General features: G+C 38.2%; 1 protein-coding gene across 1 annotated transcript; it reads right to left on the bottom strand.

The window, feature by feature from the left end:
* Positions 1-209: 209 nt before the first annotated feature.
* rbms1b (RNA binding motif, single stranded interacting protein 1b) lies at positions 210-18918 on the bottom strand. Its single transcript, XM_030124728.1, has 13 exons — positions 18630-18918; positions 12953-13134; positions 10873-10931; positions 10195-10286; positions 6116-6273; positions 5366-5445; positions 3641-3756; positions 3366-3415; positions 3180-3267; positions 3002-3052; positions 2261-2371; positions 2090-2170; positions 210-474 (listed from the first exon to the last, which is right to left on the bottom strand). The coding sequence occupies exons 1-13, from the start codon at positions 18678-18680 to the stop codon at positions 406-408; spliced, it is 1188 nt and encodes a 395-aa protein (XP_029980588.1). The 5' UTR covers positions 18681-18918; the 3' UTR covers positions 210-405.
* Positions 18919-19095: the final 177 nt, after the last annotated feature.

Here is a 19095-nt window from a genome sequence, read left to right on the forward strand (position 1 = left end):
CATAGCAACACTCACACAGCAAGCACAAAACACCATTTTCAAAATGCCGGGGCTGAATAAATCTTCAAATAAAAAAAAGAAAACAAAAGAAAAAAAAAAGAAAGAAAAAAAAGAGACATATTTACCATTATGCACCTTGAACAACTAAGTAACATGATTCTTCCTTGTATCCTGTGATGAGCTTTGGTAAAAAATAAACGTTTTCTTGTATGAAAATAAAACTTTTCCAAAAGTTTTATATAGAATTCAAATGAACTCAGATACTCTGTCTGAAAATGATACCAAAAAACAATGTCTTATTTAAACAACTGTTGCAGAACCTGTGCAAAACAGTAAACGCTCCTTTGCATCCACTGCGTGTGGAGACATGATTGTTGTAGCTTTTGTCCAATGTTACCTCCAGCACTACTTGGTTTGTTGGTAGGCATATGGAGAATGATTGCCGGAGGAATCCACTGACTGTGCCCCATTTTCCTGGAAGAGAGAAAAGAAAAGAAAAGAATGAAATTTATCTGTCATATATAAGTCACACATGATTTCTGATGTTGGTGTTCTTTGTACCAAGATTACTGGCTATCCCCCTTTTTTATGTTTAACATGTGGGATATTTGTTTATAGCTATTCATAGCATGTATTACCTACGTATTAATATACGTACATAGGTAAGTCCTAGTCCAACATTAGGTTTGTTGGTTTAGTAAAGTCATAATGACCACACATATGCATTTCTCAGTCTCTGTAGTCAGATCCAATCTGTATATATGGGAAGTATGTACAGTACTAAAAATTTACAGCTTCTATGAACAACAGAGGTAGTATTTAGAGCAATGTTTTTCAACCTTGGGGTCGGGACCCTATGTGGGGTTACCTGGAATTCAAATGAGGTCACCTGAAATTTCTAGTAATTGATAAAAATAAAAACTTACTAATTAAAAATATATGGTGAGTTGAGAGAGACAATCAATCCATAAAAGACATGACAAACTCTGAAGCTGAAACTGAAGCACTGTGGTACTGTTTATCTGTCAAATGTTCATTGTGGTCGGTTTAAGATGCAGCTCTTTCATAATTCATAGTTTGAGTTTTTGTTTGTTCAGTATTAATTGTCAGCCTTATAAATACAAGCTGGACTGACTGTACATATCCTGACCAAGGAAAATAAAATTCTCACTTTGTGCAGTAATCTACACCTGGCTTTTCCTCTTCTGTCCATAATAATATACATTATATAGCTTAAATGTCGCCTACAATTGACGTTTATTTGCAATATAGTATAGCAAACTATTACATGATCAAAAACAAATCAGTTTTAGCAAAAAAAAAAAAAAGTCTCCGTTTTGAATGTCTGGGCTTGCCAGAAGTTTGTGATGTTAAAATGGGGTCACGAGCCAAAAAAGGTTGGGAATCACTGATTTAGAGTGACCTCACTTAACATGTTTTTAACCCGTTTCTTTAGACAATATGAGCTTTATGACATTAATCTTTTGATTCAACACATGTCGGATGTATCTAATTGTTTGTGCTGCTTCTTGTCATGCAGTCAGGGGTCACACTAAATAGTAACTTTAACTTTTAGAACCCATTTATTTCAGGTTTTTTGCGTGTCTTTTAAGGCTGTGGCCATATTTCCTGTATTTTCTTGTTGTATCTGAAGAAAGAGGACGAGAAATAAATATGTATGTTCATTTCAACCCTGCAAAAGCAACATACATAGAAGTGGCATATGACCTTTGCACAGTATTGTATATGAATGTGTATGTATATGTATCATTATTATTTTGTCTTTATTCCTCTTTTCCCTTTTACACATAATGTAAATAACCGACAGTTAGACCTGATGAGGTGGGTGGAAGAGCAGAAGTGTAAGTGGGTGTATGGAAATGATGGGTAGATGGAGGAAGGGATTGGCTGATTTGGTAGGAATGTACCCTTATGATCTATGTATACATAATGTATATACAATGTTTATGTTATTTTCCTTGATTCTCAACCCAAGGGGTAGAAAGGAAAGAATAATTACCATCTTTTGCCAGCAATGAGATGAAGTTATACTTTGCAATGAGGCTACACTGATGTCCATTGCTCTTACCTCTACAGAAACAGCTGGAGTCTGCATCTGTGCATACTGGGGGATAAAGGGTCCTTGCATAGCTGTGTTGGCCGCCATAAACTGCACAATGAAGATAAGATGGAGTCATACGACATAAAGATGATGTATAAAGTGTGAACACATTTCCGCTCCTATGCAGTGTTTTCTCACCGTTCCTGCACTGCCTAGAGAGAGGTGACTCATCTGCTGAGTGAGGGGGGTCATCATAGAAGTAGGCTGCAGTGACATAGACGGGTCCATAGAGGGTGATATCACTGTTCCCTGGAAGGCAAGTCAGAAGAGGTGAGATAACTGTGTGCATCTGGAACATATACAAAGAATTATTGCTCTGTAAAACTAAAATATACTTAAAAACGAAGTGACTAAAGCTGACCTGAGTGTCACAGGAGTTATGCAGACTATCAGAAAACTGAAAATGTATCTGTGGGCCTGGATTTCGATTTCATGCAAAGAGAAACTGAGTGATCTCAAACTTCACATTTTATGCCCGCAGCAGGTGAAAATGAGTACTGGCTGGTCTGATGCATCTGTTTTTTCATCTATGCTGGCTCGATTTCAGAGCAGAAAAAAAAAAAAAAAAAAAAAAAAGGTTCTGTTCTTGTCTGTTCAAACCAATCTGTTCCGAATAAACGGCATCTGTCAGCAATACACAGCTCTATGTGTACAGCCTCTCATTTAAACATCCTTATACAGACTCTTTAGTACTGTGAATTCTCCAGGATCAAAGTCACCTTATGTGTAACTACAGCGCTACCCATATTGTGCTTGTCTGTTTTGAGAAAAATGTTTCAATTCTGCTACAACCACAGTGCAAAATATTATGAAATTGCAAAAACAAAGGGGCAGTGATGTTAAAAATATTGATTAAAGGAAGATGAATTTTGCTCTTACTGGATGCTGCATAATGTAGGGCTGATGAGGCATCCAGGACGGGTTCTGCACCTGGAACATCATGAACATAAACACTACATTAATAGAAAGTACACGGAGCACTGAAAATAAATAGAATGTTAAACTTAATGTATTCTTTGTTAGAATATCAAAGCTACAGAGAGAGATGGTATCAGACCTGGTATGTTGAAACTGGAGACATATAAGGAGATATGGATGTTTGAGCAATCATCCTGTTTGTAATACTGTAAGCTGGTGGGAAAAATCTGTCAACACAAGATTTTTAAGATAAAAACAAAGTCAGCAAAGTACAGTGAAATGTATTAACCACGATGCTGAAATTACATTCATTTTTGTAGCTCACCCATTTTGCAGAGCTGCTGCACTGGGGTCGTATGTGAGTGTCATTCCAGCCTGGAAAGAAGACACAGGCTGAGTAAAAATGAAAAAACACAGACTACTGCAACACAAAATCCTGAATACACTTAATAATGAATGGAACAAACTTTGAATAATGTTTGGAAACTAGTCTTATAATTGACATTTCAGCTACACACAACAATAATGCTTTTCTAAATTGCTAATTCTTTTGAGAATTTTCTTCATTAGTTGTGGACTGATCCAGTCCTGGGCACGTACCAGTCTGGTGTCACCATCCCTCGCCCAAGGTCGACCATTCTGGGCAAATTTATTTTGACTTTGTCTTTTTTTCTGTCCGCCATCTGCAAACTTGCAGAGCAAGGGTTCAGAGGGTGCTGAAGAGAAAAATGGAAAAGAATGATCAAAAGTCACTCAGACAGTGCTGTCTGTCACGCTTGGTCTAGAGTCAATCACTACCCTAAAGCCTAGGATTGTACATTCACCTAGTCAGCGTGGAGAGGCAGACATCTAATTTGGCAGCTGTGGAGCTGTAATCCCTCCCCTTCCTAAAGGAGTCAAAGCCAAGCACAGACGATTTCAGTCTAATATCCAAGTTAAAAGCTTAGAGTGGGAGCGGAGGCCCAGAAGACAGCTCTCTCTTTTTCTTTGTCTGTGTTCTGCTACTTTAGACTGACTATACATTGTGTGCTTCAAAGTCTGTGGACCCTTTAGAATTTTCTCTTTTTCTCCATAAATAGAACTTGAAACACAGTGATCAGATCAGTGCACAAGTGCTAAGACAACATAAAGGAATTAAACAAATGAAACAAAACTTCATTCATTTATCTATCAGTATAATTCTTCAATATGTGGAAAAAGAATGTGAACTTATAAGATTATCAGTTCATTTTTAAGGGGATGTAAGTTAAGTATTTCCATCAGTGGAATGATAATCAGATGGCTGTCTGGAACACCAAACCTTAACTGTAGAACACAAATATCAAATACCTTAGAAGAAACATACTGGAAGTAATACAAAACAATTTCTATAGAGTTTAGACTCAAACAGTCCACTGTCAGACAGATGGTGTACAAACGGAGAGGATTCAACACCACTGTTACCCTGGAGTGGTCACCCAACAAAGCCCACACCACACGCAAGGCATGTAACAGTGAAAGGGGTCAGATCAATACCAGGGTGACGTCTTGGAGACAAAAGGCCTCTGTCTGCTGTGACAGGTCAGTGTTTGTGAGTCCACTCATCAGGGGAGAACTAAACAACAACAGTGTACAAGTTGCAGAGGAGGAAACCGTGGCTGTATATGTATGTAAATGGTTTAATAAATGCCATGTGCTATGCAATAAATGCCAGATGCTATTGGAAGAACATTCTGTGGAAGAAGGAGTCCAAAGTGTTATATTTAGCACCAAATGATTACTCTATTCCTCCATAAGAGCCTTTATCCATCTATGAAATATAGCTGTGGGGGTGTCGTTTTTTGGGGCTAATTTACTAGATACAGAACATGTCAGCGCAACAGAAATTGGACAATACAGATGGAAAACTACTTTAATGACAATTTGTGGACCGGTTAAATCCGAAGAAATGCAATAATCTGAAAAGAAGAAATGTGAAAAAGCATAAAGCAGGAAGTTGATGCATGAACCCTGAGAAGAAACTGTTCTGTTTGGAGGAAAAATTCCCCCCCCGAGTTACAAAACACTGAAAAAAGTGACTTTAAAAGCTTAGTTGAAGTCTGATAAGGGACGCATTCTCACAAATATTTAAGGTGCAAAGTTAACAGTTGGTTAGTAGGATTTTGATCAGCTCATGTAAATTCAGAAGTGTAAAAGAACCTATACAGACTCACATACTCCTAATAGATGCAGTATGAATACACTGCCTGAAGTCTTTGTAACACTAAGCACATTGCCTTTATTATAAAATATCCTTGAGAATAACTAGATAATTTTACATTTCAGTAATTACAGGTGTGTCCTCACCTGGTACGCCTGCGGGGGTCTTGATAAACTTCCATTGAAGGTGAGAAATAACTGCGTCACATTTTTCAGTTGACTCCATCCTGAAGTTACAGAAAATACAGAGCTACATCAGTTCATGGATGCAGTGACAAGGGTAAAAAGGTGCTTTTCAAGAACTGTTTCCTCTCTACGTGGCAGAAAAGAGTGATTCAAAAAAAAATTCTAAGTCTTCAAGCTCAGGTGTGGGTGTATTTGTGGAATCAAGTTGCGCAGTTGTCAAAATGGGCCCTACAGACTTTTATGGCACACCTACCATCAAAACTCCTATGTCACTTTATAATAGAGTTCAGGTAATTATGACCTAGGCCTTGCCTGTCAGGTATTACAGTCCAGTATGACTAACATAACCTGCTTTACCACTATACTTAAATGGATTCTGTTTGTACCTACATGAAAACATCCTAGATCCCATGTTATTGACAATATATGTATTGTTTTCCAGGCATCAATTTAATAGAAATAAAATGACTTCAGGGAGTTTTTATGATAAGAAGTCAACAAGTGTCTTAAAACGACCCTTGTATTTCTGCAAAGTGATGTTTTGACCATGACAGAATCTGGCAAATTACAATCGCATGACACACCATGACACACGACACAACATGACAAAAATCATTCATTCATTCATCATATGCGTAAGTGAGATGACGGTAGAAACCGCTGTTGTACAAATCTAGAATTCCAATGACAATGAATGAAAAAGTCTCTGACCTGGCAAAGCCTACGCCTCTGCTTGCTCCACTGGAATCCCTTAAGATGCGTGTGGATATGACCTGGCCGAAGTGCTTCAGCATGTTCTCCAACTCCTGCTCGTCCATAGATAAGGGCAAATTGGAGATGTACAAGTTCGTTGGGTCTTGTTCTTGTTGCTGTATGGGAAAAAAGAAATATTGCTAAAAGAGAGAGAATAAAAGAGGAGGAATCCCAGTGTTTTCTTGTTGTTCGATATAATTGATTCCTAGAGAGGTGGATAAACATTAGGTATGCTTAAAATGGATCCCAGCCTTATCATGACTCTATTTATCCCTGCTTCTTCTTCTCTGTCTCTTTTGGGGATTTTAGGAAATAAAGGCTAAATGTGAAAAGTAATAAATACAAATATGCACACAGATCATAACTGCCTATGGTTCATATCAGCTGATTTATTTCTGCTTTTTAATAGCATCAGCGGAAACACAAGACAGAGCCACGAGTCCCTGGGGAACGGCGTGCTCAACATTAATATTTATAAGCGTTGTGTCACACTCAGACTCAGCTACAGGGACAGATTGGATTACTAAAAGTAATACACTGACAGAAGAATCAACATTTCCCTGTTAGAGGAGAATGAACAAGCCCCAATCTGCTCTGCAACAAAACCTATAGGGTATGTTTAGCTTAATGGAGTGAGGGATGGGTCTAATAACTCAACTGTAAACACAAACACACCTACGCTCCTTTGCTTTAGGCGTTTGGTGGTAAAGCTGTATCACTGAAATGTAACTCCTATAATCAGCCTGATCTTTATTGTCACATGGTTAAAATTCTAAGAGAAACCTGGTGATTTATTCAATGAGAGGATGAAGGTAAGGTAAGAATGACCATATGTTTTATTGATACAATAAGCCAACCAGCAGCTCTGCTCTTGAGGGACTAATTGGACAGAAATACGACAAGGAAGTAATGTTTTCTTGCATTGAATGGGGCCACTTCACATCTAGTTAGCCATTAACTGTGACTAGTGCAAGCTTGTTGGTGAGAAGCTGAGGAAGTGAAGTACATTTAACAGAGGGGTGTTTTACCTTTGACTTGTTAGAGACAGGAAGAATGCGATACTGTAAAAACATTCCAGTCTTGCACAAAATAATGTGCTCTTTGCCCTTTTGTGTTTCCAAAAGCTTTTAGGTTGCAAAACACTCAATATAGATGGTTTTTGTTGACCGTTATGGACCATTTCAATGCTAAAGTGTTCTTTTCTTTTCACTATTATTTTCACATTGGGTCTGATAAGCCTGAATCTGTTTTGACCACTAAGCAACTCGCACTGGGTATTAAAGCATTACTCTTCCTCAAGGGTGGTATGACGGATGTAATGAGAGAAGGGCAAGTGCTGCTCTTTCACTTCCCCCCACCCAGATTTATCCTGCTGATCAACAGATTGCACTGCGAATTTCTGATCTCAAGAAAGAATAGCAAACGTTGCTGCTTTTATATAAATGTAAACTATGCAGCTTAATAAAAGTACATGGACCTTTGTCAGAAAGTCCATTAAGGGTGAACAAGCTTCAGCAATTGCGAGAATAATGAAGCTGACTGAAGGGCTCACAGTTAATAACGGCATTCACCTTCCACAATGCAAAGATTAAACTTGGCCATGCCCCTCAAAGCTGCTCTATTTTAATTAAAAAAGTAAAATAGGTGCACAGAGGCATGTCAAGACACTCTACAGATCCCCAGACGTGGAAACAAGGCCAAGGGTTCTTTCTTAGTGCTATGTGGGAACGAATTTCCCCAACTTGTTCCTGTTGCCATAACAACACACAATTATTTACTTCCTTTTTTAATGTCACCAAGTTCAGATGTACAAATAACACAGCCATAGTCAAAGTCACTTTATCAAAAAAGCAGACAGAATTCTATAATATAATACAACTTAAAAAAAAAAAAAAAAAAAAGAAAAGCCATCAATGCAACACTGTGAAAACTTGAGACTAAAAGATATTTATTTACAATGAGAAATTTCCAGAGTCAGATGGAAATACTAAATGCATTACCGGTGGAGGGGACAAAAGGATTAGTCTCTGCTTCTCAACAAGTTTAGATGCATACCACCACTTCGGATACCTTTTCTACTATGTAATCCTGCTGTCAGCACACTGCAACTTGAGTCACTACGCCCATAGTTTGACTATCAGCACTATTCTCGTATGAAACCTTTCTAACCCTGGATGGATGCAGCCAGCTGACAGAAAAGCTTTGGAAACCATCAAATATATACAGTATGTATAGGAAATATTACAGTTTGATCTGATTCAGAGCTAGCACTTGCTTATGCTGCTTATTTATGTATGAGGTGAGCCATTTCTCTACACCTTTGCTCACTCACCCCATCCACCCTATTGAATGTGTTCAATGAAAGTGTTATAAACCATACATGTATATTTCAGCACATACATTTAAAAGAGAAGGCTCAGTAAAGCTGTCTTCACTATAGAAAGAAGAAAAAAGAAGATAACTAAAGACTCTGCAAACAAAAAAAACCACATAACGTCTCCACTGTAATTATGATAACTACTAATTATTGCTCTAATATCAGCTTTATAACTATAACTATATCTATCTATCTACAGGGTGGGGAAGCAAAATTTACAATGAACATTTAGTTGTTTTTTTCTCAGCAGACACTACGTCAATTGTTTTGAAACCAAACATATATTGATGTCATAATCATACCTAACACTATTATCCATACCTTTTTCAGAAACTTTGGCCCATAGGAGTAATCAGAAAGCAAACGTCAAAGAGTGTGTGATTTGCTGAATGCACTCGTCACACCAAAGGAGATTTCAAAAAATAGTTGGAGTGTCCATAAAGACTGTTTATAATGTAAAGAAGAGAATGACTATGAGCAACAACCTATTACGAGAAAGTCTGGAAGATACTATTAAAGAAGAATGGGAGAAGTTGTCACCCGAATATTTGAGGGACACTCGCGCAAGTTTTCAGGAAGCGTGTGAAGGGCATTTATTGAGAAAGAAGGAGGACACATAGAATAAAAACATTTTCTATTATGTAAATTTTCTTGTGGCAAATAAATTCTCCTGACTTTCACTAAACTAATTGGTCATACACTGTCTTTCAATCCCTGCCTCAAAATATTGTAAATTTTGCTTCCCCACCCTCTATCTATCTATCTATCTATCTATCTATCTATCTATCTATCTATCTATCTATCTATCTATCTATCTATATATACACATATATATACACACACACACACACACACATATATATATATATATGTCTTGCATTTTTTTATTTTCTTTTTCCAAAGATGTCACATCATCACATCTAATATTAACATTAGAGCACTGGTAACAAGAAGGGGTCTTCACATCAATATAGTCGCTTTTTATCCCCACACAGTTCAACTTTGAGTATTCGTGTATATAATATATATATATATCCTATATGACACTCTGTCGTATACTGCCACTTTTTATAACAATAAATTCTATACACAAGAACACATATTTCCAGTTGTGTATTTACTACCTTTTTCCAACAACATCTGAACCATTAAAAAGGCCTCATCCTCACAGGCAAAACTGATTGACACAAATAGGGAAACCATAGTAAATTCAGCTTAATATATCATCATTCCATCTTAGCATATCTTTATAGTTTTTATGCTTTTCCCCCTTAAACACATATAATCACAAGAGATGTGTACAAATCATGACTCCACAAAGAGCTCGTGTGATGGACCAAACTGCAAGGAAACACAATTTTTGTAAAATCTTAAAAAAAAAAAAAAAAAAAAGAAATTAGATTCTTAAATTTTTTTTTTTAAAGAAATCAAATGCTGTCTTTGTAATTCAGCTCAGGGATTGAAGATACGCTCAGCAGTCTACAGCACTGACTGACTATGCATTGGACAGCAGAAACCCTGCAGTCAAAGAATACTGTCCTGTTATTTAACACCAAAAGGATTAGGTTAAGTTGCCTGACCAGCCAGATGGCGGAGAAACAGAGTTAGTGGGTGCATTGTATGGATGTGATATCAGGATTAGACTGTAATGAATCCTCACCTTTGCCATCTGAGCTTGGACACCAGTCGTCTTCAGGGCAGACACAGCTTTCTGAGCTGCTGCAGGGCTGTCGAAGTCAACAAAGCCATATCCTGAGAAGACAAGCAGCATAATTAAGACCATATTAATATATAGCCAGCAGCACAATGCACAATGTGTATTTCATTGTGCTTTAGTGTGAGTCTGTGTGTGACGAGAGGTAGAAAAGTGCTTAGAGTGCAGATACCGGCATGACATTCACGGTCCAGGACAGTTCTTTGTCCTGAGAGGTACAGAGAGGGTAATCCTATAGTCACTGGCACTCTCTGCAGCTGCCATAGGTGCTAAAATTTACATGTGAGTGCTCTTGGTTACTACTAGTTCTTGATAATATTCATGAATTACCCCTACCAATGACACACTAACAGACAAGGGCTGAGGTTTGAAATAACACAAGTGGTTGTGTGTTTCCTGACTTGCTTGGCACTTCTGATACAGCTGCATAGCTGTTGAATGACTCGAAGTTTGGATGAGGTTCACCTACTGGGTGTCTGCCAATGTTGGAAAAGTGTTGAAGTGAAATTCTCTCTCATACTGAGGTGTTGTCTATCCCTCAAGGCATTTGTTGATACAAAATTTTACCAGACAGAGAGAGACAGTGGAGTAGCATTGCAAAGAGGAAAAAACAACAACACACACCTTTACATTTGTTTGTAGTCTTGTCCATAATGGCCTTTGTGGATACAATTTTGCCATACCTATAGGGCAGGAACAGAAAGTCGAGGTATTGTTAGCTGGATTATGCACCAGACAGTACCAGTTATAAAACACACAAAGAGGGCGGGTTGAGCAAGAATCTATGACATCATTGTAAAAACATGAGAAACAGGAAGCGGTTTTCATTTGGTGCTGAAAATCCCCACCAAGTGTGTATAAAGTGAAACAGTCCCTTTTTCTTTAGGCAAACAAAACCACTCTATCAAACATTACACAGAACCACGACAAACAATTTTGGTCACTTGCTTGCCATTCATGTCTTTATATCAGAGGCCTTCTATACTTAAAGTTATGGCATACAGTCATTTAATTATACATTGATTTATCTTAAAACTGGTAGACTGTATGTCTTTTGGTAACTTTATGTCTTTTGACATCTTTCTTTTTCTTTTACGTGTTACTGTACAGACATTCAGTCCAAATACATCTATACTGACAGTGATAAAGGCCATGATGTACCATGTGGTCAAGCAGGAGGATATTTCAGCCAGGGATTAGGCTAAATGCTCAACTGGGTGAAGGATCATGACCTTACAGCCTCCTTCATCTGGATTCTAACAGTGAATTGCATGGCAAGCGCAAATGTGCTTGTACGGTATCATCACTAATATGGTTATATAGCTAAAAAAGGGGGTGATCACAGAGTTTGTAAGCAAAAATAGGAAGTCACTGCATACAACATGTTTAGAGTACATCAGTACACACTGTATATAGTTGTAAAATATATTGTTAGCCAAAGCAACTTAAAAAGTATGTCTTAATTGTGTGGCAGTAGCATTGGTGTGATAAAAGTTTTGTTAACAAAAAAAAAAAAAACTGTTCAAAGAAAATTATGATTCATCTTGTTCTTCTGCATCTGTCTAAATCTTATAATTCAGACACTGCTGAGGCCATACTCACTTTGCAATACATTCTATAAATAGTAAAAGAATGATACGGAAGTCTTTGTGTTGCAAAGTCAGTATCACATTGTGAAGACGGGGCCTCAGAAAGAAAAGCAAATAAAATCTCAGAGGCACCGGGGTGGTCTCTCTGCTTGGCAAATATAAAGCATTCATTCCACAATGAAGGCTGTGGATGAGTCCAGTACTGACAGTATCTGTCCTCTGTCCACACACGATGCATAAAAACTCTGCAGATACATCTCACATGCTGTCAAGTAGCTCATATTCTCAGTCCACGTGTTGTCTTAAAGGCTAGTTTTCATTTCATTCTTTAATTTAGTTTGCAATGGGCTGTTCTCACACTTGATGAGTAACCCAACTGAAAAAACACTCATTAAGAGTAAGTGATGCCAGCGAAATGGCTGCATTCCATTTAGGTGCATCAGTTTCAGGATCTCTGCAATTGCATGCTGGCTCACCTGAGTTATTTCCTTTAATGGAACAAAGCTTTTGTCACCGTAATTAGTAACATCTGTGCATCATTTACCATAACAGTCTGTTGTGGAAACTGTCTAGACTGCCATTCTAAAGAAATAAAGGTATTTTATGTGTTAATTATACCAATACTGGTAACATACATCTCCAGTTGTAGCTACAGTTATACATAATAAACACAACTGTGTGAATTTTATCATCCATCCATTCATCCTATCCTTGTTACCTATGGGCGAAGGTGGGTACACCCTTGATGTGTTGCCATTTCATCAGAGGGGTGACATATACAGCCATTCACTGTCACACTCAAATCTATGGGCCATTTAGATTGACCAATTAACCTATCAGTGCATGTCTTTGGATGATGGGAGGAAGCCACAATACCCAGAGAGAACCCACACAGACACAGGGGGAACATGCAATTTTATGACCCTCCATGAAAATAACTGTGGTGTAAAAGTACATATAATTTAATACCTTACTTGTTACTTTTTATCACCCGTTTTATACTTTTTCCAATGTCGTGTTAAAAAAATGACCCACACTAGACATGAAACTGTGTAGGTTTAACCCTCAAAGTCTGATCAATAGCTGTTAATGAACAGGGGAAGTGTTGTACTCACGGCTGACAGAGCTTGACCAGATCATGGTCTGTGGTTGAAGGGGACAAGCCTCGGATGTAGAGGTTTGTTTTGCTGAGCTGATCCCAGCCTGCAGTGCTGCTGCTGCTGCTGTTGTTGGTGGTGCTGCTGTTGGTGCTGGGACTGGGCGGAGCCATGGGGTGTGACGATGTGGCAACAGGTGGCTGGGGTGGACAGGGAAATGAAGCAGGTGAATTCAAGAGCAGAGATTTAGGGGCAAAAGACTTAAAATCTAAGATCAAAATCCGCAGGATCAGCATGACTTTAAGTTTTTTTTTTTATTGCAAATATGTGAACCTGCAACAGCAGATTTTTTGAGGCAGAAAGTAGAAATGGACAGGTGAGGGCAAACAGTTTCTTAATTTCACACATAACAGATATAGCAAAACATCAGCATATAGGCTAAGTAATGTTTCTAGATGATTATATTACCATTTAACCTGTTTCGGTCTTATTAAGAAAGTGTCTCGATCTTTAAATATATACAGTACATATAGCATTTTAATGTTACCGTGTATAATGAACACCTTGGTTACTATAGAGTTTACATATACAAATATAGATATATCATCAAGTTTATTACTAAATAATAACATTTACATAAAGGCAACACATATAATACAGAAAGATTATTAATATGGTGAAATAAACCTTGAAAGTGATTCAGGGTGTTTTTTCCACATTATTTTACTTATTACATGGCTATACTTAAGAAATTGGTGATGTGACAATACATATTGATATAAAATAAGTTGATTGATTTGAAAATTATTTTATTGCTTTCTGCTTTGTAGTCTGTTAGATTCCACAGTTGGACTTGTATATGGCCATAGCAATGGTTTGTTGTTCATAGCAGCAAATTACTATACATAAAAATAACAAAATGTAGTGAATGACCAATTAGAAATATGAGTTCAACAAAGCCAGGTATTAAGATAGATATAATTTTACAAACACTAATCTAACATAAAACACTTTTAATCCAGTGTTCTAATCATTGCTCATTCACCATCATTGTTACCGTGTCGGTAATATTGCAATAAGAGTAAGCTGTAGGTAATTATTTGTTGTACTGTGCATATATTTCTGTTTATAAAAAGGGTACAGACAGTTAACAGGGGTCCCTTCTCAATACACTCTACAGTTTTGTTACATAAGCCTATATAAGCATTACAGCTGTTATTTCTACTATGCTAAGGTATGGTGGTTTAGGAAAAAATAATGCAGAAATTACAGACCAGCCCTTCACCCACATCTAAAAATCCCTATTGATTTAAAAGTACATGTGCTAGGTTATATTTTCACTCCTTTATATTACTCTCTGCCCTTTCTGATTGTGAAGACCTTGCTATAGCCACCTTTTCACAGCCACCAAACTCCTTTCACAAAAACAGTCATTTTACATCACAGAGCACAAATGTCGCGTTTCAAGTATGTGGTACTGGCTCAACTCGACTTGGCCTTTTTTCGGTTCCAATGGGCCTTCCTAATCCGAATGACGAATGACACGGAATAACGAATGACCACTAAAATTTGGCGTAAGATTTGGCATAACAGCTGCTCCCTTGAGAAATGGAATGACACTTATACTCAGTTGAATGACACTGTAATTCATAAGAATGACAGTGTTTTGTCCTTGTTATAATCTCTATCTCCCTCTCTAAAGGAAATGACGCCAATATCCCATGTAATGACTCTGTCATTCTGTAGAATGACAATGTATTATCCATTCCTATGACCACCATCTCCCTTGACAAATGGAATGACACTAATACTGGGTGGAATGACACTGTAATTCATTAGAATGACAGTGTTTTCTCCTTGTTATAATCTCTGTCTACGTCCCTAAAGGAAATGTCACCAATATCCCATAGAATGATACTGTCATTTGGTAGAATGACAGTGTATTATCCATTCTTTGACCAGGGCTACACCAACAGCTAACTTCAGGGGTAAATGCTCTTACTTCCATATTCTGTTCACTATATTTACAAGAAGCCAGCCAGCCAGTAAACCGACACGTTGTTTTTGGTTATTCAAAGTCATCTGTCATTCCCATTATAGCTGTCATTCCATTTACACTATTCCGAATGACAAGGAAGCAGTTGTTACGCCAAATTTTAGTGGTCATTTGTTGTTCCATGTCATTCGTCATTCGGATTAGGAAGGCCCGTTTCCGATACTTAAAAGCACCTGGAATCTGGTACCTGGTACTACTTTTCTCATGCTTTGCTCGGCCAAGGTTCCAAAATGGGTGAAGAGATAATAAAATGTCACATGTAAACAAAACAGACCACTGATTCATCAGAGTTGTCTTTGTGTTATTGCATCATCAATGCACGACACGCCATTTAAAAAAACAGATTTGGAAGTTTACAGTAAATATATCAGTAGGCTAATCCATGATGGCAGCCTGCAAAAAACATCGTGGTCGGTTGAGGAGGTTCAGACATTTCTGTCCTTGGTGGCCAATGAAAGAATTCAGTATGAGCTTGACAGGGCAACACGCAACGAGTGAGTTTATCAGCAATACTCTGAGTAGATACCACAGAAGTTACGTGCAGCATCGCTATGATGTCCAAGTACTCTAAAGTTGGTAGTATCCTGTAATGGAAACGGTATCTAGGAACAGTATCTGGTACCCGAGTCAAGCCGAGTCGAGCCGGTTCAACGTAGTGGATATGCGGCAAAAGATTGTTGGATTATTGCTTCAGTGACTGATTAATGTGAGGTAACTGTGTGATTTTGGCTCGATTTAATTCTTAAAGCATCAAAATCACAGTCACACAAATTTGCTGTAGCTAATGCAGTCACTATGGATAAGTATTCCTATCCTGTCACCTCAGTTAACCTGTATGTACCTGTATTTCCACATCATTTTCTACCATCTGATTGGCCTCTTTGATGAACAGCATTCTTCTTTTGTTATGACTACTTGAACTATTATTAAGCTTACAGAGTGGTGGCATTACGTTAGCAGCATAGATCACTATGTTAATCACAATTATCTGTACAGCAAGTTTCACATCACAACAGCCAAACCCACTTAAAAAATCCTTTAAGATATGCGCTGTTAAAATAATGCTGATAAAAGCCATGAGAATAAACTGACAGAGTGATAAACATTTCTGCGCAAACAGTGTGAACGAGGCCTGATGTGAGGTCCTAGTCACGTATGTGTGGAAATAAAGATGATCTGTCTGGAAACATGTCATGTGAGTGACTGTCCAGTTTGAGGATTAATGTTTGACAGAGCAGTGCAGGACAGTAATTCATGTCTGCAGTGGGATCTCATCACATCCTTCAGTCAGCACAGTCAGGGTCCACTGGGGCCCATAGCTCTGTCATTAGTGTCACACTGATACCACACTGTCTCCGAGTGTAGAATATGCTTTTCGCAGGTCATCATAAAAATAATTCCTTCTTCAACACCAGTCCTTTTAACCTAACACTTTGATTAATTAGGAGCCTGGATCATTATTAGTATGTTCTGTAAAATCAGCCTTCACTGGAAGAGCATTTCTATTTCTCCAACAACTTGAGTTTTATGTCTACAAAAGATACAGATGTCCTGGACAGCAGACAGCTTTCCTCTTCAAGGATTTGTCTTCTCCTCTAGTATCTGACACTGATTATCTCCCCCAACCCCCTCTCTCAGAGGAATCACAAGCTGAGAGGAAGCTAATGGAATCCCAAGCATGAAGTGGTGACAGGATTGAGCAACCCAAGTCTGGACTTTAGCCTAGAGGATCTTCCTTTTGTGACTGACTGTTGGACTGCCTCACATGCATACTGTTCTTCCTTTTCTACCATCCTCTAACTGCTCCCTCTGGCATTAAATGTACCACAAAAATGAGATTATGAATTTAGTGTCAGTCATTGTGCGGCACAAAACAAATTGCGTCATTTGAAGGACTAGTTGGAAAATAAAATAAATTGAAATGGATAGCTTTTCTCTCCAGCAAATTTTAGAAAGTTTTATAATACATGCCACTGTTGTTATCATTAACCGTTCTCATTTGGAAACACTGTGACATTAACTAAAATAAATACACAGTCTTGGATCATTGTGTGGCTAAGTGCAAGAGTGGATCACATATTTCATTAATGACAGCATGAATTACAATCAAACAGGAATTATAATGAACACAGCACAATTTTGCTCAAAAAGTGAAGTATTCCAGACTCAAAATGTTATTTGTGGTGTGGCTTACATCATTCATCATAGTACTAAGTTGGCACTGAAGATCGATTAAGAAGCGGACTATACCACTCAGTCGCTATGTTTTTTTTCTGTGGTTTTCTTAGAACACAGAAAACACAACTTACTTTTTACACCTAAAAATATAGCTTCTTCATCATGAATTCCAACTAAAGACATGTTTCATTAATCAAAGGGATTCTGAATATTAATACAAGCTGAATAATGCACAAGACCCCCCACATCCAACTATTCCCTGCATGACATCACACATCACAATTTCATCACAGATGTCTCTTTACTGAAGCAAAACTGGAGTATCTACAACCATCAGGAAGGTATATAAAAAATGACAAAAGGTGAGGCTAGAGATGTGAGCTTTCAGATCTAGAAAAGGTACAATAATGCATTTGTAGCTGGAATCAAACACATAAGAACATAGAAGAATGACTCAAAAGAATCGATAATCATTTCATACACACACTAGTGATGATTTATAACGTGCCTTCAGTAGAATCCTGAACTTTTCCAGCGTCTGGCCTCTCAAGTGACAACATTTTCTTTTTCTGTGTGACTACATGTGAATTTTGTTTTCAAACATCTGCCTGACTACACAAATGCAGGCCTGGCTGTGATGGGGAGAGGGCGGCATCTTATCAGCCACCTCCAGACCAGCAGAGCCTGTCATATCCGAGCTGGAAATACACAGGGCTTCCAGTAACAGGCCTCGCCCATGGAGCTCTCGCCTCAGAATAACAGCATGAGCCTGGATGAGTAAATATGCTTATTGAAACCTTTTAGCTGAAGGGAGTTTGTACAATCTATATGGATCTGGGACAAATGGAACGCATCAGTGGACAATAAGTCATGCATATGCATATATGCCAACAATATAGAAAATCCTATAGGCTACACACAGACTGATTCTGTTATTATATTTGATGGAATTAATACTTTAAATGGTATTGCAGTTAAGAGCTGGCATGATCATCAAAAGATTAGAAAAATGTGCAAACAAGCAAGACATATGAGCATTTCAAACAATAGTAGGCTATTATTGCAGGCTACTTTATTTCAGATGCAAAATGTTAAGTGATTGGAGTTATTCTAAAGTCTTTTTCCTGTGGGCCTGTACAGTCAGAACATTAAGCATCAACTCCAGTCACAGGCCTGCCTCTCTCCAGCTCTGACCGATCTGGACCACAGCCCAAGCAGCAGGTATTTAAATTATCTCACCAATCTGGATCACACACACACACACACACACACACACACACACACACACACACACACACACACACAAACTGGCATTTCAGAGACAACACAAACCAACCACGGTAAGTTTCCTTTCTGTTTTAAGCGTCGGCTAGAACGTTGGGTAAGTTTATTTATGTTGTGTATGTGTGTGAATTCAGCCTTGTAGAGATGAAAATAACAGTTAAATAGTGTCGTATTTACCTGTTTGCGATACGGAGTCCTCAGTGGGTTCCCAGTATTAGCAAAAATCATCCTCAGTTCGAATGGGGACGGTTGGTTTTGAGTCAGGCTACTAATTCCCAACGAAACACATCAAACTATATTCGTAGAAGTAGAAAACTAGTTCCTGCCGAAGCTCCACCTCATTCCACTAAAGGGCACAAAAAATCGCCTGTATACATATTAGCTATGTACATATCATTATTGTCGACGACTATCCGGCAACAGAAACCTCCGTGAATTGTCCCAACTTCGATTGCCCAACCCCGTTTGTGTGACTGGCTTCATTGATTTGCAGTCAACGCTGCGCAGGACAGACGCCGCTACGGTGGGAGAAACCATCCGCACGGTCAGAGTAGGGGTGGCCGCTTTTTGGTTTCACAACATACACCACGACTCTTCACCTATTTGAGCGAGTTAAGGATTAAAATGTAAACATGCGTCATTA

Source organism: Sphaeramia orbicularis, chromosome 21 (genome assembly GCF_902148855.1).
Source record: "Sphaeramia orbicularis chromosome 21, fSphaOr1.1, whole genome shotgun sequence".
In the NCBI taxonomy this organism is placed as follows: domain Eukaryota; kingdom Metazoa; phylum Chordata; class Actinopteri; order Kurtiformes; family Apogonidae; genus Sphaeramia; species Sphaeramia orbicularis.